The sequence below is a fragment of the Entelurus aequoreus genome, linkage group LG04 (assembly GCF_033978785.1).
Source record: "Entelurus aequoreus isolate RoL-2023_Sb linkage group LG04, RoL_Eaeq_v1.1, whole genome shotgun sequence".
In the NCBI taxonomy this organism is placed as follows: Eukaryota; Metazoa; Chordata; class Actinopteri; order Syngnathiformes; family Syngnathidae; genus Entelurus; species Entelurus aequoreus.
In genome coordinates this window covers 24,877,410-24,902,881 of record NC_084734.1, presented here as the reverse complement: position 1 = coordinate 24,902,881, position 25,472 = coordinate 24,877,410, and the positions used below count along the sequence as shown (strand labels likewise).

Sequence of the window (25,472 nt, the reverse complement as noted above, 5' to 3'; positions counted from 1 at the left end):
GCTGCTACTACTACTAATAGCACTAACCTTTAACAGTTAATTTGAGTAATTTTCATTCCTTACTAGTTTCTATGTAACTGTTTTTATATTGTTTTACTTTCTTTTTTATTCAAGAAAATGTTTTTAATTTATCTTAATTTATTTCATAAAATTTTTTTTAAAGGACCTTGTCTTCACCATACCTGGTTGTCCAAATTAGGCATAATAATGTGTTAATTCCACGACTGTATATATCGGTATCGGTTGATATCGGTATCGTTAATTAAGAGTTGGACAATATCGGGATATCGGCAAAAAAGTCATTATCGGGCATCCCTAATATATATATATATATATATATATTGCATTCCACTTTAGGTACTTTGAATTTACAACCCCCTGGCGCTGTTTTGTACTGTTTGTACTGTTTTCATACTTATTTTGATTATTGTTTGTCGACTGTTTGTTAATGTTGAAATTTATAAATAAAGGTTTAAAAATAATAATAATAATAATAACTTTAAAACTGTACTGGCACAAACAAAGTGCATTTCGTGCTAATGTATTATTTTTTTATGTCTGCCAGCCACCGCTTTTACTTTGAACTGAATGATTGTTGTCCATTGTTAATTTGTGTTGACAAGAACTCTTATCTCACCACATACTTAATAGATCAAGGAGGTAATGACATCTCCACACCTAAAGAAGGCAGTAATGCGCTGTAACGCAGTAGCTGTGTGTTACCGGAAGTAGTTAAACGGCAACGGGAATTTCCGGGTAATTCGTCTCTACGTTTGTATTCTTAATGTCAGGATAAAGTTGTCTCAGTCCACTTAATGAACCTTCTCAGGCTTGGTTAGCTTGTTAACTGCCAACAAAGAGAACCGGGGGTTTTCAGCTCATTGCTCCGTGTGAGTGTAGTGTCGTGGCTGCGTGAACATGTGCAAGACACAAATGCTGCGGACGTTGGTGAATCAGCGACTAAATGTGGCTGTCGATGAAATATTTATAGTATTAGAAAGAACGATAGCAGAGTTCGAGAAGGAACTTTCTCGAACAAAAGAGGACAACGAGCGACAACGTCAACTACTCGACGCTGTTTTCAACAATCAGGTTGTGTTACAGAGAGCAGGTTTGTTTCATTCTTACTCTCAAGTGCTTACTACATTTATATTTGATCAATAACAGTGTAGCCAGGTGGGAAAAAAGGGATTTTATAATGTAGTTCCGAGAAAACTCCACTAGAGGTCAGTGTGGCATCTGTGGTGCGTTAGGGGTAAGACTGCGAAGAAGCCAGAGATGGGTGAAAGCCAAGGAAAATGAAGTTGCGTGTTTGAGCGAACTCGTAGGAGGTAAATATTCGTAATAAACAAGTAATGAGCTGCCCTGCAAATGCCTGAAGGACCTCCATTAGCATTTTTAAAAAAATATTATTTTTTTAAATCTTAAGGGGGGAGGACTATATTTATAGCTAGAATTCACGGAAAGTCAAGTATTTCTTATATATATATATATATAAGAAATACTTGAATTTCAGTGTTCATTTATTTACACATATACACACACATAACACTCCTCTACTCATTGTTGTATTTGAAAGTGCAATGCTTTGCAGACAGTAGCACAGCCTTTGAAGGAGCATAGGTATGGGCAGCATCTGTGAAATTTAATTTGCAGGAAAGGAGTGAGTTTAGGGTTGAATTGTCCATCCTCGTTCTATTCTCTGTCACTATCTTTCTAACCATGCTGAACACCCTCTCTGATGATGCATTGCTGTGTGGCACGCACAAAAGTGCCTTCATCTGGAATCTTCCATCTCTCCCTAGCATACATAAATGCGGTCTACCTTCCACATTTTTTTATCTGATTCAAACCGTTCCAACTTCAAACTTTTAGGCCTATTCGGGAATCGCGGGCTTTCCCTTAACTAATTCCAAAAATTCCCAGATTTTCCAGAATTCCCGGTTGTAGTGGACATTTTTCCCATTCAAAATGAGTTGGCCATTTTTCAACCGATTCAAACCATCGCTTTTTTTCAAACCTTATTTTCACTCTTTTTTTGATGTCGAATACTCTTTCCACATTTTTCAACCCACTTCAACCGTTCCACCGTCCAGACATTCCAAAAATTCCCGTTTTTCCCAAAATTCCAGGAATTCCTTATTTACCACTTCTCAATTAAAAATGTTACTACTTCAACATTTCCGATTTGAAATGAGACCTGGCATAGTCAAATAGTGGGGGTAGTGTAAAATGTTCTTCAGAAACTTAAATATATGTCAAAAGTGAGATTATGGTTTTTGTATAAGTATGAGTGTGTTCTTGTGAAAAATTTACAAATAATGCTGCCTGGAACAGAGAATTGCAATAAATAAATGATGACCATCAACAGGAAACCTTCCAGGTGTTTGTAACAAATGTAGTGTAGAAAATCCCTATGACTGCAAAAAATGAGTCAGGTAGTTGTATACATCCACTAAAAGTAACTATTCGAAACATTTTAAAAAGTAGTGTTGGATTCAAGAAACTGCTTGGTACGCTCTGTTTAAATGAAAAATAATACTACAATTATTATTTTAGACATTTTATATTAAAACAATATTCCTCGCTCATTATCTCCCCCAACCCCACCCCCCACCCCAGCAGACAATGACATGGAGAACACCAGAGACTATGTGGGTGTTAAAATTATGTTTTAGTTTAGTTTGTCTATGCATGGTGCAAGTGTATGTGCACAGTATGTAGTATTTACTGCAACTTTTTTGGTTTGGTTTTACTTTGTAGTTGTATATAGAAATGGTGGTGCTTAAGTGGCAGCTGGGTGCATCAGCTCTGCTCTTTTTATGTATTTTTTGCCCTTTGTGTTCTTAATTGTTTCCCTCTTGTTTCCATGTGTTTTTGACCTAATTTTTTTGGACGCTAGCGATAACGATAACAAACATTCTTACACCTTGGAAAACATGTTGATAATAATAATGGATTAGATTTATATATTTTACTTTTCTAGACACTCAAAGCGCTTCAGAGAAGTGCATCATTCATTCACACCTGATGGTGGTAAGCTACATTTGTAGCCACAGCTGCCCTGGGGTAGACTAACTGAAGCGTGGCTGCCAGTTCGCGCCTACGGCCCCTCCGACCACCACCCATCATTCATCTCACCAGTGTGAGTGGGGCAAGGGTGAAGTGTCCTGCCCAAGGACACAAAGGCAGTGATTTGGATGGCAAGAGGCGGGGAGCTAACCTGCAACCCTCAGGTGTCTGGCACGGCCACTCTAGCCACACTGATCGTGCAGTCCGAATGCCAACGGTCTTTAAAAAAAATAGCCAGTGTCTCCAATGTATTTCTTTATTCCTAGAAGCCTGTTACAATGCGGATTTGACGCTTCCAGTTTGCCCTCGCTCATAAACGAATTCTAATGGAAGTGTGGCAGTGAATCATTACTAAAGGTGCAGTGTCAGTCGGCTGAACACACCTCATACATGTGTGGTTTGCCTCAAATTGCCAGAGAAGAAGACGTAGCAAAAACAATCTGTGATTAGGGGTGGGTGATAAAACAATATCAATATATATCGCAAAATAAATTTTCTCCGATAATAATAAGGGACAATTTCGATAATATTAGATTGTCCATGTTCTATAAGACGTAGGACTAGCTAGCAAAAGACGACTGCAGCAACATGAGCACTGTCAAGACGTAGACTATGGGGTTTGTTTTCCCAGAATGCAAAGGAAAGTTGGTGCGGGCAAGGCGTGAGGTTAAGGTCATCTTTTAATTATTACTATAAAAAAGGAACAAAAGGCGCACACAAGGCGGAAGTACAAAAACTTGGCTAATGAAACAAAAACTTGCACAAAGGCAGAAACTATGAACATGAAGCAAAACGTCACTAACTGTGGCATTAATAACAAAAACTTACTTGGCATGGAACTATGGAAACATGGGTAGCAGAAGTCATCAGAGGTAAACAGGGGTCACAGAGTTAATGTCGCCAGGCCGACCAACAGAAAATAAAAAGCTTAAATAACACAGACATGATTAACAACAGGTGCGTGAGTGCAAATGAATCAGGTGTGTGACATGAGGACAGGTGAAAACTAATGGGTTGTCATGGAAACAAAACAGGGAGTGAAAAAACAGGAACTGACAAAATTCAAAAAAGCACATAGCCAAACAAAACATGATCACACAGACATGACAAGCACAAAGATAATATGTAGTCAAGGTGGAATGGATGTCTCACTCTGCCATGAGACTTGGCATAGTCAAATAGTGGGGGTAGTGTAAAATGTTATTGAGAAACTTAAATATATGTCAAAAGTGAGATTATGGTTTGTATAAGTATGAGTGTGTTCTTGTTTTTAGTGTAGACAATGTTTTTTTTTTGTTTTGTTTTGCAAAACGTGCATCTACTTATTACATGACCTATGGAGAAATGGCGTCATTTTCGGATGTGTATTGCCCAAAAATGCCCAACATAAATCATCTGTGCATCAATATACAGTAATATTTTACATTTACAATGATGTGTATATCATATTTAAAATCAAAGAACGATTACATAGAGGAAATGTTGTTTTAGTCGCCCATGTGTGCCATAAGGTAATGTACGAAATAAAACAAACATTCGTAAATGAATAACTTCTTGTTTTGTCGTTAAATAATGTTTAAAACAGGAGATAATTTTGTACTATGAAAATTGTTGTTCGCGTCTCTGGAACGAAAGCCATGACTGACACAACAGTCTTCCACCTGTGTGCATGTAATTTACAATAACAAAATCCAATTTATTGGCCAAGTATGTTTAACACACAAGGAATTTAACTTGGTAAAAACAAACAAAAATGCAACAAATATCAAAAAGCACAGTCCTGTGGCGGCCTATGTGACGCCATCTTGGTATGAAAACAAGTGGGAAACATTAAAGGAGAACAGAGCGGATGCGACCAGCGGCCACTTCAAAGCACTATTTTTCATACAGCTACAACAGTAAAACACAATCAAAAACAAAAACATTTAGCATACATAGACAAACAACAAAACAAAAACACAATTTCAACATTGCCACATCTCTCTTCTCCTCGCACATTTCTCAACTGATTTACAACGATCAAAGACCAAATGTTTAGCTTTTCCAGACACGTTGGGAACCTATAACATACCCATATTTTGTGCGATTATTTACTCCATTTCAAATGAATGGGTCTTATTTCAAAGGATGGTCAATGAGTACTCACTCAACCTCTAATCATTTTCTGATTGGATACACTCCTCCACACTATAAGAGGGAAAATTGGTTATCCTTGGGTGATTGGTTCCATTTGACTGTTTGATGTACTTTTGACCAATGAGCTAGTTATAATGCTTTTAAAACAGGCAGTTTAGTAGGCTGCTTTATGGGCCTTCTACAGGTAATTGGGGTCCTTCAGGCGATTTTCTATCTAATTGTGTGCAACCTAATGACAAGTGACCGGACGTTGGGGAGAAAAAACCTGGGAAATGCCGTCTGTGTGTCTTAGCTTGTCGCCAAGCCTGCAGGCCCTTCCTGCAACCCAGCTTTTATTTATGGTGTCTTCTATGTCTCTAGCGCCTCAGATGGGATAATGGAGGCTTTGGTAGTCCGCTGAATCTCTAGTGGAAAAACATTTAGTTGTGGGTGTGCATAAAGTCCAAACTAATTTCTAACATCCAACAATTCATCCTTTCCGTACTAAATATGGCCTTGTCTATCGGAAGAGCAAAAACGGGGGTGGGGGGGAATAAAAAGATAAAAAGTGGAGCGCACAGACCGTGCACGCACACCGTGTCAACCTGACCAAATGCCTCATTTTACAATGTACATATTTTGTACATTGTAAGCATACAGCGCCACATTAATTTCAAAAACACATCACAATGATCGTTATTTCCTTCGACAACATCACTGATTACTCTTCATGAGAGCCAACAAACATAATAAAACATCACTTACTGTGCAATGTCTGCTCTCACTGGGATGCCGACTGATAGGATATTCATATATTCCTGTTTAGATGACGAATGACTCATAATCCTCGCGAAGAAAAAAGGGGGTGGAAACAAACATCTTTTTGGCATGATTTATAATCTAGAATAAACTTTCATGAGCTCCAAGGCGAGGAAGCAGCTCACTAGCTGGTGATGTCAAAAAAGCAGCATAAGGAAGTAAGCTCTCTGTGACAATGCACTGCTAAAAATAGTTAGTCTGCGTTAGCACCTACAATAATAATATTACTAATACTTGGTTAATATTAGGTCACAAAATGTAAATGGAGTATTGTTGGTGGCTTTTGGGTGGAATAGAGGACCTCCCATTGATTCCATTGTAAGCACGCTTTTATTCATGTTTATTTACGAATGTGACAGAGCAAAGCTTGACTTTCCTAAAGCACGTATTTGTGGTTGTTCTTATGTCCTGCAGATGTTTATGAAGAACATCTTTCGCCTGAGCAGCAGGAGTTCATCGCCAGGGTGGAGCAGGAGCCGCCACAACCTCGCCACATTAAAGAAGAAGACCAGCGTCACAGCCCAGAGGACCTGGAGAAGTTCCCAGAGATTAGTGTCACTGTAAAAAATGAAGATGATGGAGACAAAGATGAACGTGAGGAGAAGCTAGAGGTGCAGCCTTCAAGCAGCAGCTCAACACAACACATGACAACAGAAGCTGATGGAGGATCACAGGCAGACAATCTCTTAGCTCCACTATCAGATAGGTACGACCCAACATCCAACGCTCCTGACACTGATGATGAAGACCCTAAAGCTGGCATGACATATCGCACTGACCACACATACTTCAAATGCTCTCAGTGCGACAAAACGTTTAATCACCGTTGTAGTCTGAAAAGACACACGAAAACACACACAGGAGAAAAACCATTTGTGTGCTCAATTTGTGGCAAAACGTTCTATCAGAAGGCCGATTTTAAAATACACACAAGAATACACACTGGAGAGAAACCGTTTCCATGTTCAGTCTGTGGTGCAGGTTTTGTACGTTCTCAACATTTGAAAAGACACATGAGAATACACACCGGAGAAAACACATATTCTTGTGTAAGCTGCAACAAAAGCTTTTGTGAGCGAACAGCACTTGTAGTACACATGAGAAGACACACTGGTGAGAAAGTGTTCAGTTGCAACGTGTGCAATGAAAGATTCTTTTATAAGTACCAGATTAACAATCACAAGTGTGCTCATGAGAACAGCAGCCGTAAATGAAATATACTTTGATAACAATTGTAATATCATTGCTGTGCGTATAAAATACTGCAACTGTTGTTCATTTGCTTGTAACATTTACATGTCCTACAAAAGTGTTATTTTTTTCATCATGAAAGGCCAATTTAAATTTTTGTTTGGCGGTATAGCTCGGTTGGTAGAGTGGCTGTGCCAGCAACTTGAGGGTTCCAGGTTTGATCCCTGCTTCCGCCATCCTCGTCGCTGCCCTTGTGTCCTTCGACAAGACACTTTACCCACCTGCTCCCAGTGCCACCCATACGCCATTCTCGTCGCTGCCCTTGTGTCCTTCGGCAAGACACTTTACCCACCTGCTCCCAGTGCCACCCATACGCCATTCTCGTCGCTGCCCTTGTGTCCTTCGGCAAGACACTTTACCCACCTGCTCCCAGTGCCACCCATACTGGTTTAAATGTAACTTAGATATTGGGTTTCACTATGTAAAAGCGCTTTGAGTCACTAGAGAAAAGCGCTATATAAATATAATTCACTTCACTTCAAGGAACGTGAAAAGAAAAGATGCCAACAGCTCTGCCAACGTTATTGACTGTACTCCTGTGTCAATGTATGATGGTGGTTGTAACTGACTATAAAGAGACTTTGTGTGTTATTGTAAATGGAAAAGAAGTCATTGTCACTCCAAGGGAGGGTCATAACATTTTAGCTTGCACTTCTGTCTGGCACCGTTCATACGTACCAAAGGTTGAATCTTGATCACAAGCAGGGAGAATGGGGCGGCTCCAACAACAGTGGAGTCCTGGAGATAAAGTACAGTACACCAATCATGTTGTTGAATTAAAACTATGTTGTGTCATTCAAGTCCGATAAAAGAAAGTCATCCTACATTTCCTGAAAAGTGACACATGATTATGTCCAGAGTATGAGCTGTGACTGGGGAAGGCCCGACCATTAAAATCACGTTGGTTGGGGCTTGAAGGGGAACTGCTCTTTTTTTTTTGGAATGTTGCCTATCATTCATAAATCCAGTTATGTAAGAAAAGAACACATGTTTTTTTTTTTTATGCATTCTAATTAGTAAATAAATGGCGCCTATAAAGAGCTTTAAAACCACCCTTCCGTCAAGGTTTTATATACACACTGTAAGTATATATGTTATGTAGTAAGAGGCACATTTCCAATAACATGTAATATTTACAATAAGCATTCATTTTAAAAATGCATCACAGCGATCGCGGTTTCCTTCAACAACATCACTGTTGATTACTACTCACTTCAGACTTCATGAGAGCCAACAAACATAATAAAACATCACCTACTGTACAATGTCTGCTCCCACTGGGTCGCCGACTGATAGGATGTTCATATATTCCCGTTTAGATGAAGGATGACCATAATCCTCGCGAAGAAAAAAGGGGGTGGAACCAAACGTCTTTTTGGTCTGAGATGGCTATCAAAGTGTACCAACCTCTCGGATAATGTCCTCATCCTTTTACTATCCAGGTGATAGGCATGATTTATAATCTAGAATAAACTTTCATGAGCTCCGAGGCGAGGAAGCAGCTCACTAGTTGATGATGTCAACATGGCAGCATAAGGAATTAAACTCTCTAGAAATAGATAGTCTGCGTTAGCGCTTATAATAACAATATCACTAATACTTGGTTTATATTAGGTCACAAAATGTAAATAGAGTACTGTTGGTGGCTTTTGGGCGGAAGAGAGGACCTCCCATTGACTCCATTGTAAGCACACTTTTATTGTTTATTTACGAGTTAACAAAAAACAAAAAAAGCATGTGTTTTTGTCTCATAAAGATTGTGAAATATATACAAAATCAATTTAAAAAAGTGCAGTTCCCCTTCAAAAAGGATCCTCTCTTCCTTCCACGGCATGGGCATGTTCCTTGTCCCTATACAGTCGTTACTGGGAGACACCAACAGCCCACGCATGCAAAAAAATCTTTGTCACTTCCTTTCTCGAAATTTTTACAAAGGAGCTTCTATGGTGTCACATGCTGTGACATTTGGAATGTTTTATTCATGTTTTGTATTAAAAAAAAAAACATCCATATGGTAAAAGAAAAACAATAGTAAAATAAACAATGACTAGATTTAAAATAAATCAGGCTGTTTATCACCACAATTTCACTCCACTATTTTTGCACTGAATAACGCATGGGCGTGGGGGGGTTACGGAACCCCCAACGAGTACTTTTAATAAATGTAATTTTTTTAACTGAGATACTTCAGTTAAATCTATCTGCAGGGTAACTAAAAGTAGAGTGCATCCGAAAAGTGTTCGCAGCGCTTCAATTTTGTTATCCATCCATCCATCCATTTTCTACCGTTTATCCCTTTTGGGGTCGCGGGGGGCGCTGGAGCCTATCTCAGCTACAATCGGGCGGAAGGCGGGGTACACCCTGGACAAGTCGCCATCTCATTGCAGGGCCAACACAGATAGACAGACAACATTCACACTCACATTGACACACTAGGGCCAATTTAGTGTTGCCAATCAACCTATCCCCAGGTGCATGTCTTTGGAGGTGGGAGGAAGCCGGAGTACCCGGAGGGAACCCACACAGTCACGGGGAGAACATGCAAACTCCACACAGAAAAATCCCGAGCCCGGGATTGAACCCAGGACTACTCAGGACCTTCGTATTGTGAGGCAGATGCACTAACCCCTCTGCCACCGTGCTGCCCTCAATTTTGTTATGTTACGGCTTTATTCCAAAATGATCACACTTTGTTGCCATAAGCCCAGAAATTGGTGACATGTAGAATTTAATTTAGACCCGAAGACGTCGCAAGGATCATGCGACAAGATGCACGTTTGCCCCCACCTTTTTTTTTTACAGGAATAAATATAATGACACATTTTTACGGGGGAACACAAGTCTTGCCAGAAAGTAAGATAGATCCCATCAGTCGGCATCCCAGTGAGAGCAGACATTGTACAGTAAGTGATTGTTTATATTTTGTATTTCTTGTTTAGCACTTACCAATAGTGCTATGTAAGGCTTCGTGCTTCACTAGAGCTGGATCTGCTTATCACTCAACTTCTAAAACTTGTAGCTCAGAGTCATCCTCCTTATATTCATGCTCAAAAGTATAAGATTCTGGATCATCTTTTGTCCCAAAGTAGTCTTTGTCACTAGAGGGTGGAAGGAAGCAAGGAAGACCACGGAAATCCTGGCCAGACAATATCAAGACATGGACGGACCTGTCGACTCCAGAGCCAGGACAGTGGGAACTGACGCAGACTGGCTGCTTCTTCATCGCAGTGAGTGAGTCTTTCTTGGCGTTCATAAAGTCTGTCACAATTAGTATTAGTTGTTTTTGAAGGAAATAGCAATCAATTGATTACAAAGCAATAATTTAAAAAACGATATGATTTAAAAAAAAAAAATGTACCGAATTGTTTATAAAAAGTCAGTCTTTTGTCCGCAACGTCTAAAAGTCGTCCTCTTGGTAAATATGATGAATTCATGAAGGTCAGGTGATTCCTTCTGGTCCATTTCAGCTGTAAATAACAATACATAAATAATAAATGTCAGAGTTTATCTCACACCGACCGGGTTTAATGTTAACTTGTTAGCATTAGCAATGTGTTTACTCAGGTGGAGGCTAATAAGAACACAAATGGAGTGTCACTGACTACTTTTACAACATGTAATAAAGTAAATGGTTAATAATTAATGCCATTTACCTTTGATCCACTTATGTGCTGCTGCCTTTATTACACATTTATCCAACAAAGTCAGAGTAGTAGCTGAGGTCGTTGCTTCGAGGACGTCTTCATAATCCTCTGTAAATACGTTTAAAAGAGTCTGTCCACTTCTCATAGTTTTGCGTATCGAAATGAAGTTTGTAAAAATAATAAACAACATAAACCAGCACACAGATGCCCCACAAAAGTTCCTGCATTTTAAAAGCTCCTTTTGTTCTTCTTTCTCTCCATTGTCAAGTTTGTTGTAATAGAAACACACAAGAAATAAGGAATAAACAATTTGTTCACGCATACTCCACATTGGCAGTCATGCGTTTGAAAAAAAATTTCAGGAACGACCCCAAAAGTGTTCAACCAATCAGCGTTCGACAAGACAGCCAGCCCCCGAAAATGTTCAGGGTAGCTTCGAAAGCTCCCACCTGGCTCGGAGGATCTCCGAAAGATTCCTGAAGAACTAAATGTACCCAGGTAGTTTTTGGTGGAAACACGGGGGTAACTTTATTTACCCGGATAAGTGGTAACTTTACCACTTATCCGGGTAAATAAAGTTACCCCCGTGTGAAAAGGGCCTAATGCTTAGTGTTTCAGTATACTGCAGCTCGATCTGTTTATTACTCAGTTTCGAAAACTTGTTGCTCATCCTCTGTATATTCAGGCTCAAAAATATAAGTTTCTGGATCCCCCATTTTTCGCAAATTTGTTAGTTCTCATGAAGTTGTTTTTAGGGAAAGAGCGAACATTGTAATACTGAAAATGAGCAAAATATATTATAAATGTGCCTGTGCCAATATTTTCAAATGAATTTGTCAATATTAATGTAAAAAAAAAAATCAGTTCACAAAATTCAAACACAAAAAAACTTCAGTTAATCTATGTAACTGAAGTTTGTTTGTGTTTTAAAAAAGCTTTCGAAATAAAGACAAAACTTAACCTGCATTGTTTGGATGTTTTTCAAAAAAATTTGCATATGTTCATAAGGAAGGTTGCATGTGACGTCACATCCGTTTTTCTTCTTGACGTCTCAATTGACACGATGGTAAAGCATCTTGAGCGTAGCATTAAAACAAGTGAGATCAGAAAATGCCGTATTGCTGTTCTGTCCTTGGGGTTACAGTCGTTCAAATGGAGAGATAGGAAATACCTTTCATAGAGTCCCGAAAGAAGTGGCCCATAAAGGTGTTAGTCAGTTTGATAGCAGAACTAAACGTAAAGAAATGACAATCGCATTCATTTTTTGTTCTTTTGTGGTTGCTATGTCTAACTATTACTACGAAGACCTGGTTGTGCAAATAAACTAATGTCATGTTTAGTCCGAGTAATAAATATTGTCATTTTTGGTCCAATCCACCGTATTTTTGTTGTCGATTTTCTTAACAGAAACTGAAGGCTTAGTTCTTGTTGTGCAGGAAAGTTAAGTGTTTTATTCTACACAGATGACCACATTATAATGTCTTTGGTGATATTTGTTAGGATCATGAAAATGTCCTTAATAATATTAATAAACTAGATCATGGGTGTCAAACTCTGGCCCTTGAGGCGATATCAAATTAACACTAGAGCTGGACCGCCGATTATATACAGCGGCGGTGCCGCGGTAACACCGCATTCACAGCTAATTCTCATACTTGCCAACCCTCCCGGGAGACTCACAAATTTCAGTGCCCCTCCCGAAAATCGTCACGTCCGCTTTTCATCCAGTCCAACGAGTGCTGGCCCAGTCACATAATATGTGCGGCTTCTGCACGCACACACAAGTGAACGCAACGCATACTTGATCAACAGCGATGCAGGTTACACTGAGGGTGTCCGTATAAACAACTATATATAATGACTGATGAACACTTTCGTTCGATAATGAAGGTTGCCTCAGCTCAAAGCCTGAGCCCCGACATTAATGAACTAGCATCCAAGAAAAGATGCCAGGTATCTGGCTTGGGCACATCAGATTAGATCAGTGTGTTGCAAACTGAGCAGTTTAAAGTCCTGAATGGTTGGTTTATTCATTGTTATTTTATTTTCAAATTTATTAGCCTGTGGAAAAAGTTAGTATTGGTATTTACCTCAGAAGGCTGCAAATAAGGCATTCAATTTGTATTTAAATTGTATTTGTTATATTTTTTAATTATTATTATTTGAAAGTCAATTTTGCTTGTTCAATATTCAATGCAAAACTTGTTTGGGTCCCTGTTAAAAGGTTAATTTGTTCAACCTTGGCCCGCGGCTTTGTTCAGTTTTAAATTTTGGCCCACTCTGTATTTGAGTTGGACACCCCTGGACTAGATGAATAAATCTCTTGTAGGCTCCACAGCATAGACTGAATCTTTATAATGCTAGCAAACATTGCTGAACAACAGGGACATCTATGGATAAATAATGAGCACACACACACAGAGAAGCAGGGGTTGCAGGTACAAAATGCACTCGGCGCCTTTTATTCAAGGGGGCGTTCCTCTTGAATGGGAAATAAAGTTTCTTCCCAATCAGGGCTTTCAAAACAAAATCACACAGTAGTTTCACTTTACCCACTGATTTCCAATAGCACATGGGAGTGCTCTTCCTGCACTCACATGCAGGGCTAGTTTGCCTACAAAGGAGACAGAGAGACGACTATTAGTAAGATTGTCAAATAATGGCAAATGTTGGACAGAGGTGAACATAGTGGAGTTTAGCTTATCGTCCAATGCAGGAGTTCCTTCTCTGAGGAGAGCCAGCGACACAGTGAGGCAGAGCTCTGAGCTTAAGTAGCAAACATTTGGATTGCCAGACTAAGAGCAGGTGTGCTCTGAGCAGGAGCTGACGAATCATGCTGATTGAGGAGGAAATTTGGGACATACAACATATCAATGACACTGCCCAGGCCCCGCCTCCTACTGCTGTGTTGAGCTCTGCTGTCACTGTGGCTGCTGGCCCTGTGGGAACTCTTACTTGATCGGGGGTTTCTAGCCAGACTCCACAATATATATATATATATATATATATATATATATATATATATATATATATATATATATATATATATATATATATATATATATATATATATATATATATATATATATATATATATATATATATATATATATATATATATATATATATATATATATATATATATATATATGTGTGTGTGTGTGTATTAGGGCTGCAACTAACAAATTTGATAATCGATTAATCTGTCGATTATTACTTAGATTAATCAGAATCAGAATAGTTTTATTCCCATTGTTTGAGAACGGGTTTACAAACTAGGAATTTTTCTTGGTGCAATCGTGCAACATAAAACACATATAACACATATTTGGTAATAAAAAGAGCTGTAACTGAGCTATCAGATTTTGTTATAGACTTAGAAGGAATTCAAGGAGCTACTGTTAGGAGTTATTGTAATTGGTCTCAGTTCCCAAACGTTTACTGAGTGTTGTTAAAAGGAAAGGCCATGTAACACAGTGGTAAAAATGCGCCTGTGCCAACTTTTTGCAATGTGTTGCTGCCATTAAATTCTAAGTTAATGATTATTTTGTTTCTCAATTCGAACATTAAATATCTTGTCTTTGCAGTCTATTCAATTAAATACAAGTTGAAAAGGATTTGCAAATCATTGTATTCTGTTTTTATTTACGATTTACACAACGTGCCAAATTCACTGGTTTTGGGGTTTGTATATCATAATTATGTATAATCTATTGATCAAGGGAACGTGCAAAATGTAGGGATAGGGCTAAAAAGTAGGGCGAAGGGGTGTATTGAGACTTGCCTTTTCTCCTCTGCTCTGCTGTTACCGAATAGCATTATTTTTGTTTTACTGAGATTCAAACCATCCCTTTGATTTGTTCATTTCCTCTGTTATTTCCCTCCGGGTACTCCGGCTTCCTCACACCTCGAAAGACATGCACCTGGGAATAGGTTGATTGGCAACACTAAATTGGCTCTAGTGTGTGAATGTTGTCTGTCCATCTGTGTTGGCCCTGTGATGAGGTGGCGACTTGTCCAGGGTGTACCCCGCCTTCCGCCCGAATGCAGCTGAGATAGGCTCCAGCACCCCCCGCGACCCCAAAAGGGACAAGCGGTAGAAGATGGATGGATGAATTATTTGTATTAGCTTGTGTGTGTTCTCCCCTGAACAAAATGCAGTTGTGTCGACTGCAAATAATACTAACATTAAGTCCATTGTAGTTTTACAAATGTCGTTAATATAGAGAGTGAACAATTTTGGTCCCAGTATTGATCCCTGGGGTACGCCACAATATATATTTAGCGCTGTAGATGTTTATGACAAAACATTAACTGAACTGCAGTCAGATGTAGACCCCAATGAGGACGGCGAGCATGCAGATGAGCTTCCCTGAGACGGTTTCTCACAGTTGGTGCAGAAATTCTTTGGTTATGCAAACCATGCTGGTCTCAGACGATCATGGAGGTGCACCTGCTGGATGTGGAGATCCTGGGCTTGTGTGGTTACACATGGTCTGCGGTTATTAGGCCGGTTAGATGTACTGCCAAATTTTACTGCAAATTGTAAGTTATTAAAAAGTATGGATTTTGAAATATGAATCCTTTTTGAATCGAGAATCGATTCTGAATCGCATTGTTACCAGAGGTGGGCACAGTACCCAAAAATTGTACTCAAGTAAGAGTATTGTTACTTTAGAATATAATGACTCGAGTACAACTAAAAAGTAGTCATCAAAATAATTACTTGAGTAAGAGTAAGTAAGTATTCCATGAAAAAAATACTCCAGTAGTGAGTAACTTGTGAATAACTTCTGATTTATTTAGTAGCTATTTGTTAATGGGTCTTGGACTACACTTTTAATTGATGTGAGCATGCATGTGTAAAACATAATAAACTATATACCAGGGGTGGGCAATTAATTTTTACCGGGGGCCGCATGAGCAACCCGAGAACTGCTGGAGGGCCACACCGACAATATTTCAATTAAATTTTGCTCAAATTATTTTTGATATACCATAAGATAAATAATAATAATAATAATATTTTCATTTAACCTAACTTAACTTTGTACAAAAGCAGATGGCTTTTGATGGTTTATTTTTAACACTTTCTTACACAACACTTCCTGATGTATAATACAATGCAAAAATGTCGATTTCTGTCACTTTATCCCGCATCGTCTTTGTTGTGAACGTAGCACGCCTGTAAGGTGATTGGCGAAGAAGGAGGAAGCATTGCTGTTGCGGAAATGAGGAGTGAGGATAGACGTGCGTGTGGAAAGAACGGGATACGTTGAGCTGTGTTAGTATAGGTTGCTCAATAAAAGTTTAAAAAGAGCGTCAGACTTGGTGTGCACTTCTTCTGGATGCTACAATTGGTGTCAGAAGTGGGATGAAATGCCTCCCAGTTCGCCTTGCCATCAAACCTGGGAGTCTTCATTGAGGGCGGAATTCCCCCATGCCAAGCAGCGTGTGCTGCACCTGTAGACGCTGCCTCTCTCCTTCCTCCCTCTCTCTCTCTCTTTGCGACGAGCTCCTCACGTCCGGTGTTGTGCCGGATAATGCACCCCCGGCATAGAATGCACCCCCTGACGGGAGTGTTATATCAACTAAAGCCCACACTTAAAGTTTCCACGTGCAAGATTGAATCTATTTAAAAAAGTTATTTAATAAGAAGCCAAAAGTGCAAAAACAATAATGTTCGTGTTGGAGGAGTTGTGAATGAATGAAATATGAAATCCGTGCTGCAGTCTGCAGGTGTACCTAATGTTGTGGCCCAGCAGCGACTGCAGCACGGATTTCATATTTCATTCATTCACAACTCCTCCAACACGAACATTATTGTTTTTGCACTTTTGGCTTCTTATTAAATAACTTTTTTAAATAGATTCAATCTTGCACGTGGAAACTTTAAGTGTGGCCTTTAGTTGACATAACACTCCCGTCAGAGGGTGCATTCTACGCCGGGGGTGCATTAAGTTCCATCTTGACAAAGTCGCCAGGAAACATTGTGGCACGTACCTCCCGATGACATAGCAGGCTGAGCACACAAGCAGCGCAGTATGCGCACACAAGCAGCGGCAGTATGCGCAAAGTTTTACTTCTGACACCAATTGTAGCGTCCAGAAGAAGTACACACCAAGTCTGACGCTCTTTTTAAACTTTTATTGAGCAACCTATACTAACACAGCTCAACTTATCTCGTTTCTTCCACACGCAAGTCTATCCTCACTCCTCATTTCCGCAACTCAAGAACACAACATCAACTTCAGCAGGTCGTTACACTATATTCTTTAAACACAGCAACATGTGTACCACAAATAAGCACACGGCTTTACCTTTAATTTATGTAAAGAAATACTTGGCAGTCCATGTCTTGTTGAAAACACGCCATTCGTCATCAACTTTTCTTTTTTCAGCGTCTCGGGGATAACCGGGCATCACTTGTCTCTGTGCACCTTCACTCACAGGTTACACACGGACATACGTCCATAATTAACACTTTTCAAAATAAAAGCAGCACAGTTGTATTGCACGCACGACATAGATGTTTTTTTAAAATTTATTTTGTAATTTGTGATTGCCGCTGTTCACATTCACTCACAATCGCACACGAGCATACGTCCACACGGAAGTAATACAAATAACACTTTTCAAAACAAAAGCAGCACCGTTGTGTTGCACACTCGAAATAGATACTTTTTTGAATTTATTTTGTAATTTATGATTGGCCTCATGCGGGCCGGACAGGGACGTACAAAGGGCCGGATGCGGCCCGCGGACCGCAGAATGCCCAGATCTGCTATATACAATACGACCCCGAAAGGGACAAGCAGTAGAAAATGGATGGATGTTGCAAAATGTTTTCGGAAGTCGAAAGTGGAATGGTTGTAGGCTAAAATGTTAAAATTTCTACTGACACAGATGACAGCGCATGATAAAAATGTTATTTTTACTAGTTTGAAATTAATGATTGAAGCTTTGTGCTGGTTTTTCTAATGTCATGTCTTTTTTTACTGTCAGTATGTTTCTATACACTAATCTGATTTGTCAAATAATTCAGTTTCTTCTATTTACACACCTACATGTGGAGTTGTATTTTCCATGCTTTTATCTCTAATGTGACTGCTGGTAGGGGTAGGCAGCACGGTGGAAGAGGGGAGTGCGTCTGCCTCACAATACAAAGGTCCTGGGTTCGATCCTGCGCTCGGGATCTCTCTGTGTGCAGTTTGCATGTTCTCCCCATGACTGTGTGGGTTCTCTCCGGGTACTCTGGCTTCCTCCCACTTCCAAAAACATGCACCCGGAGATAGGTTGATTGGCAACACTCAAAATGGTCCCTAGTGTGTGAATGTTGTCTATCAGTGCCAGAATGCAGCTGAGATAGGCTCCAGCACCCCCCGCGACCCCGAAAGGGATAAGCGGTAGAAAATGGATTGTTGGATGGATGGACTGATGGTCATACGCAGTGTGCATCTCCTACACTTTGGACGATTGTAGTCATTTCAGTTTGTTTAGTTATGTTATAACGTAAACACCGTAGGAGAGAGAATGCTACATGCTAAAAAGTTAGCGCGAGTAACTTTCAAGCTCCGTATACAACGGCTAACTACCTTATTGGACCATAGGGCGCACCGGATTATAAGGCGCACTGCCGATGAGCGGGTCTATTCAGGTCTTTTTTCATACAAAAGGCGCACCGGATTATAACACGCATTAAAGGGGTCATATTATGATTTTTTTCTAAATGTAAAACTTCCTTGTGGTCTACATAACATATAATGGTGGTTCCTTGGTCAAAATGTTGCATAGATTATGTTTTACAAATCATCTTCAAATCGCTTTCTGACAGTCGCTTCGGGATGCGCCGTTTTGTGGGCCGTCTTATTTACGTGGCTCACCCTCAACAGCTTCTTTTTTCCGTCATCTTTGTTGTAGCGGTGTAGCGTGCAAGGACGGGAGTGGAAGAAGTGTCAAAAGATGGAGCTAACTGTTTTAATGACATTCAGACTTTATTTAAATCAACAACGGAGCAACATCTCCTCATCCGTGGCTCACTAGTGAATGATAAATGATAAATGGGTTATACTTGTATAGCGCTTTTCTACCTTCAAGGTACTCAAAGCGCTTTGACAGTATTTCCACATTTACCCATTCACACACACATTCACACACTGATGGCGGGAGCTGCCATGCAAGGCGCTAACCAGCAGCCATCAGAGGCAAAAGGTGAAGTGTCTTGCCCAAGGACACAACGGACGTGACTAGGAAGGTAGAAGGTGGGAATTGAACCCCAGTAACCAGCAACACTCCGATTGCTGGCACAGCCACTCTATCAACTTCGCCACGCAGTGAAGTGAATTATATTTATATAGCACTTTTCTCTAGTGGCTCAAAGCGCTTTACATAGTAAAAACCTAATATCTATGTTACATTTAAGGCCTACTGAAACCCACTACTACCGACCACGCAGTCTGATAGTTTATATATCAATGATGAAATCTTAACATTGCAACACATGCCAATACGGCCAGGTTAACTTATAAAGTGCAATTTTAAATTTCCCACTAAACTTCCGGTTGAAAACGTCTATGTATGATGACGTATGCGCGTGACGTCAATCGTTGAAACTGAAGTATTCGGACACATTGAATCCAATACAAAAAGCTCTAGTTTCATCTCAAAATTCCACAGTATTCTGGACATCTGTGTTGGTGAATCTTTTGCAATTTGTTTAATTAACAAAGAAGAAAGTTGTAGGTGGGATCGGTGTATTAGCGGCGGACTACAGCAACACAACCAGGAGGACTTTGAGATGGATAGCAGACGCGCTAGCCGCCGACCTCACCTTGACTTCCTCCGTCTCCGGGCTGCCGACCGCATCTGTGATCGGGTGAAGTACTTTGTTGCGCCGTCCATCGCTGGAACGCAGGTGAGCACGGGTGTTGATGAGCAGATGAGGGCTGGCTGGCGTAGGCGGATAGCTAATGTTTTTAGCATAGCTGTGTGAGTTCCGGTTGCTAAGTTAGCTTCAATGGCGTCGTTAGCAACAGCATTGTTAAGCTTCGCCAAGCTGGAAAGCCTTAACCGTGTATTTACAGGTCCATGGTTTAATAGTATTGTTGATTTTCTGTCTATCCTTTCAGTCAGGGGTTTATTTTCTTTTGTTTCTATCTGCAGTTAAGCACGATGCTGTCACGTTAGCTCCGTAGCTAAAGTGCTTTGCCGATGTATTGTCGTGGAGATAAAAGTCACTGTGAATGTCCATTTCGCGTTCTTGACTCTCATTTTCAAGAGGATATAGTATCCGAGGTGGTTTAAAATACAAATCCGTGATCCACAATAGAAAAAGGAGAGAGTGTGGAACCCAATGAGCCAGCTGGTACCTAATTACGGTCAGAGCGAAAAAAGATGCGTCCTGCACTGCACTCTAATCCTTCACTCTCACGTTCCTCATCCACAAATCTTTCATCCTCGCTCAAATTAATGGGGTAATCGTCGCTTTCTCGGTCCGAATCGCTCTCGCTGCATTGAAAACAATGGGGAAATGTGAGGAGCCTTTCAACCTTTGACGTCACGTTACTTTCGGTACAGACAAGGCTTTTTTTATCAGTGACCAAAAGTTGCAACTTTATCGTCGATGTTCTCTACTAAATCCTTTCAGCAAAAATATGGCAGTATCGCGAAATGATCAAGTATGACACATAGAATGGATCTGCTATCCCCGTTTAAATTAAAAAAAAGTCATTTCAGTAGGCTTTTAAACCAGTGTGGGTGGCACTGGGAGCAGGTGGGTAAAGTGTCTTGCCCAAGGACACAACGGCAGTGACTAGGATGGCGGAAGCGGGGATCGAACCTGAAACCCTCAGGTTGATGGCACGGCCACTCTACCAACCGAGCCATACCGCCCTAGTGCAATAACAACAATTTTCAGGACGTATGCGATCTCAAATACACATCAGCAGGTACGAAAAGTTGGTTTTGCATAATATTGAAAAAACGCCAGATAATGTCTGCTAAAGGGTGTGGTCCTTATACACACCCCGTAAAGGGCCGACAATCCATCAAGTGGCGCAGCTTCAAAGTCATACTAAAACATTTTGACAGATTTTTGAGTGCCATGTGTAATGTTCTTTATTTTCAATGGAACATTGGCAACACTAAATTGGCCCTAGTGTGTGAATGTGAGTATGAATGTTGTCTGTCTATCTGTGTTGGCCCTGCAATGAGGTGGCGACTTGTCCAGGGTGTACCCCGCCTTCAGCCCGATTGTAGCTGAGATAGGCTCCAGCAACCCCCGCTACCCCAAAGGGAATAAGCGGTAGAAAATGGATGGATGGATGGAACATGTAATGTTTTGGTGTTTTTTACTGGCGTCATATTACAGCCTACACATATCTCTTATGTGTGACTACTATCTACTGGTCACATTTATGATTACATCATGTACCAAAAAAAATTGATTTGAGGTCGGTAAGCACAACCAGAATTATTCCGTACATTAGGCGCACTGTCAATTTTTGAGAAAATGAAAGGATTTTAAGTGTGCCTTATAGTCCGAAAAATACGGTACACATTTCCACTGCTATTTAGCGTTGTTGGTAATGTTTTAATGTGTTTCAGTGACACTTGTGGTTATTAGGGTCATTAGAGACAATTTGGTCATCTCAAAAACTAAATTCACAACAAGACCTGCATTCCTTAAATATTTCAGTAAGTACATTTTACACTAACCCTATTGTGTGTTATTTTATCTGAAATTAACCTTTCTTTTTTCTAATTTTGAATAATTTATTACTAAAATGGTCACATGAAGAAACAAGTAGTGGTTGAGTAAGCAGTCTTGCTCCTTCTCTAGTGTCTTTAATAGTAACAGTAATTCAGTACTAGTAACAGTAATTCAGTACAGTACGAGTCATTTACTACTTATTGTTGCGTAGATGTCCCTGATTATTAGCCTGAAAAGATTGCTTTTATAGTCAACTGTGCTTACCGGTTGTTATTTTGGGAACATTCTGACACTTGTTAAACAAGTAGGTTTATTTTATCATACCATCTGCCAGTGTCAATTTTGTCAGCAGTTTTTAATTTAGTCATAGTCGTTTGACAAAAATGTGTTTTCGTTTTTAGTCATATTTTAGTCATGTAAATTGATTTAGTTTTACTCTAGTTTTAGTCGACTAAATTCCTCAACATTTTAGTTGACTATAATTACAGTAAATGTGGTCAATTACAATATAAAGTATAACAGAAAAGGCATATTTGAAGTTGTTGTGAAAGCCATCCATCCATTTTCTACCGCTTGTCCCATTCGGGGTCGCGGGGGTGCTGGAGCCTATCTCAGCTACAATCGGGCGGAAGGCGGGGTACACCCTGGACAAGTTGCCACCTCATCGCAGGGCCAACACAGATAGACAGACAACATTCACACTCACATTCACACACTGGGGCCAATTTAGTGTTGCCAATCAACCTATACCCAGGTGCATGTTTTTGGCGGTGGGAGGAAGCCGGAGTACCCGGAGAGAACCCACGCAGTCACGGGGAGAACATGCAAACTCCACACAGAAAGATCCCGAGCCCGGGATTGAACCCAGGACTGCTCAGGACCTTCGTATTGTGAGGCACATGCACTAACCCCTGTCCCACCGTGTTTTGAAAGCATTTTTATTAATTATTTATTATTGCAGAGCATCTCAAAAACTAAATTCACAACAAGACCTGCATTCCTTAAATATTTCAATAAGTACATGTTACACTAACCCTATTGTGTGTTATTTTATCTGAAATTAACCATTTTTTTTCTAATTTTGAATAATTTATGACTAAAATGGTCACATGAAGAAACAAACCAGTTTTATTCTAGATTGGCGGGCAAGCTTGCCCATGGGTACTACAAAAGTAGTGGTTGAGTAAGCAGTCTTGCTCCTTCTCTACTGTCTTTAATAGTAACAGTAATTCAGTACTAGTAACAGTAATTCAGTACAGTATGAGTCATTTGCTACTTATTGTTGCGTAGATGTCCTGATTATTAGCCTGCAGACGGCTCTTCAAGTCGGTTGTATTTTTACCGGAGAAAATCGAGCCACATTGTTTACAACGTATCTTGTTGTCTACCGTAAAATGTCTCCATATAGCTTGTCTTTTTTCCAGGTGTAGAAGACATATTGAAATAATGTGTGTTATAATACAGTAGGATTGTAAGATCTAGATGGAATATAAGAATTTCATATTACGGTTATTGCGACCACAATTAACAAGGTTATCATCATTATTATCCCAGTATTGTGGAATGTGTTCAAAAAACTTTTTAAACAAAACTAAAATATATAGACACTAGGGTTGTACGGTATACTAGTATAATATACTAGTATAATATACCGCCTCTAAAAAGTACTGGTCCCCCCCCCTCCCTTTTTTCTTTTTTTTAACGGGCATATTTAATGTTTCTCAGTTCGAACATTAAATATCTTGTCTTTGCAGTCTATTCAATTGAATACAAGTTGAAAAGGATTTGCAAATCGTTGTATTTTGTTTTTATTTATGAATTACACAACGTGCCCGCTTCGCTGGTTTTGGGTTTTGTAAATAAATGTAGCGACCGGATTGAAACTCAGTGTAACAGAGTAAAAGTAGAGTTCCTTCTTCACAAAAACAGTCAAGTTGTCCTGATCCGTTTTAAGTTTAAAAGCTGTTTTTCTATGTTTTAGTCTGTTTCCGTGCTCTACCCTCTTTCTTTTTGTTTACTTTTGGTTTCATACATTTAAAGTGTAACAGATTGGCCCAGCGTAATGAAGTGTTCCTCTCCGAGAAGGACAAGCAGGGGATCTTCTGGGAGCTTAAAGCGGACACACAGCCATGGGAGTGCGATGACAAAGTGGAGCTGTCCGAAGAAGACCTCCTTCCCGACGCGATGGTGGCAGCTTATGGCGAAGGTGACGGAGGCAGAAAACCACTACTTTTCCCAATCACAAACCACTCAAAAGTCTTCCTCTGCGCTTTTCCCGCAGGCCGGTATATGTGAGGCCTCCCTCATTTCAGATCACACAGCTTGGGTCTTCTAGTGCGGTCAAAGGGCTTACCCATCGCACCATGGTGACGTCACGCCACCTCTGAGGAAAGTGTGGCGGCACGGCCCGATGACGTCACAACCACCGCTACGGTAGCGGCATGCAAGGCAAAGAAGAAATGCTCACTAACACAGATTTAGACAGATTTGTGAACAATATTTGAGAGGAATAGGTATTTTGGGTATAGAGTGAGTTTTAGATCTTTGAGTTCAAAACAAAAGTGTGTGTGTACAGTATATACATGTATGTGTGTATATATATATATATATATATATATATATATATATATATATATATATATATATATATATATATATATATATATATATATATATATATATATATATATATATATATTTTTTTTTGGGGGGGTTTTTTTGTTCAGTGTACATTAAAACTACGGTACTCTGACAGTTACTTTAGTAACTTTTATTTATTTATATGTATTTATTTTGTTTTTATTCAGTCATTAGTGGAGCTAAGAATAATATTTGAATCTTGTTTTTAATATTTTTGTGCAGCACTTTGGAAACATTTTTGTTGTTTAAATGTGCTATATAAATAAAGTGGATTGGATTGGATTTTGGTGGCGGGGCTCTCCCTTAGAGATAGGGTGAGAAGCTCTGTCCTCCGGGAGGAGCTCAAAGTAAAGCCGCTGCTCCTCCACATCGAGAGGAGCCAGATGAATTGGTTCAGGCATCTGGTCAGGATGCCACCCAAACGCCTCCCTAGGGAGGCGTTTTGGGCACGTCCGACCGGTAGGAGGCCACGGGGAAGACCCAGGACATGTTGGGAAGACTATCTCTCCCGGCTGGCCTGGGAACGCCTCGGGATCCCCCGGGAGGAGCTGGACGAACTGGCTGGGGAGAGGGAAGTCTGGGCTTCCCTGCTTAGGCTGCTGCCCCCGCGACCCGACCTCGGATAAGCGGAAGAAGATGGATGGATGGATGGATTGGATTTTTGAAAAGTAACTTTTACTTAAGTATTATTTTTTTCATTTCCTTTTCTTCTTTTTTCCATCCCCCTCTTCCAAAAACAAGCTTTCAACAAACATTTAATAAAGTCAAATACAAATAAGCAACAAGAGACTATCCCACACTTCTCTGTTGTAAAGTAAATCTGTACAGAAGATAAGGGCATCTATAGATAGAGAGTACTTTATTGATTCCTTCAGGAGAGTTCCCTCAGGAAAATTTAAATTCCAGCAACAGTGTACAAAATTGTAAAAAGTAAATAATGGGGGTATAAATGGAGACAAAATAGAAAAATATTACAATAGAATAAAAATAAAAAGCAACGATGAGAATAAAAATATAACAGTAAAATAAGAATATAACAAGAGAAACTAGGCAGTAGTGACCATGTTATGAAAAAGTATTTCACTGTTATTGTTTTGCATCAACAATTTGATTTGCCTAAGTGGCTGGACGGGGCAGCGTTAAACACATCTGTAGTTCGGAGACCAATAAGCTGGTCGGTGGTTTTATGTGTTTTTGGTTTAAACCAGGGGTCCCCAAAC

General features: G+C 39.8%; 1 protein-coding gene across 3 annotated transcripts; it reads left to right on the top strand.

Annotated features, from left to right (window-relative positions):
• Window positions 1–680: 680 nt before the first annotated feature.
• On the top strand, window positions 681–8,217 carry LOC133647775 (zinc finger and SCAN domain-containing protein 12-like). Of its 3 annotated transcripts, XM_062043466.1 has the most exons (3): window positions 689–1,111; window positions 6,421–6,712; window positions 7,370–8,217. In XM_062043466.1, exons 1-3 carry the CDS (start codon window positions 919–921, stop codon window positions 7,401–7,403), a joined length of 519 nt encoding a protein of 172 aa, XP_061899450.1. In that variant the 5' UTR covers window positions 689–918; the 3' UTR covers window positions 7,404–8,217. The 3 variants fall into 3 exon arrangements, 2 of the variants coding, with proteins under 2 accessions (XP_061899450.1, XP_061899448.1); XR_009825774.1 differs by having other exon boundaries at window positions 681–756; window positions 6,421–8,217; XM_062043464.1 differs by having other exon boundaries at window positions 6,421–8,217.
• The last annotated feature ends 17,255 nt before the right edge of the window (window positions 8,218–25,472 follow it).

Bases quoted from the DNA above. Each gene is read 5' to 3' on its own strand.
- LOC133647775 (XM_062043464.1), top strand. From the start codon at position 919: ATGTGCAAGACACAAATGCTGCGGACGTTGGTGAATCAGCGACTAAAT. The intron at 1,112-6,420 runs GTTTGTTTCATT...TATGTCCTGCAG, and splicing joins GGTTGTGTTACAGAGAGCAG to ATGTTTATGAAGAACATCTT.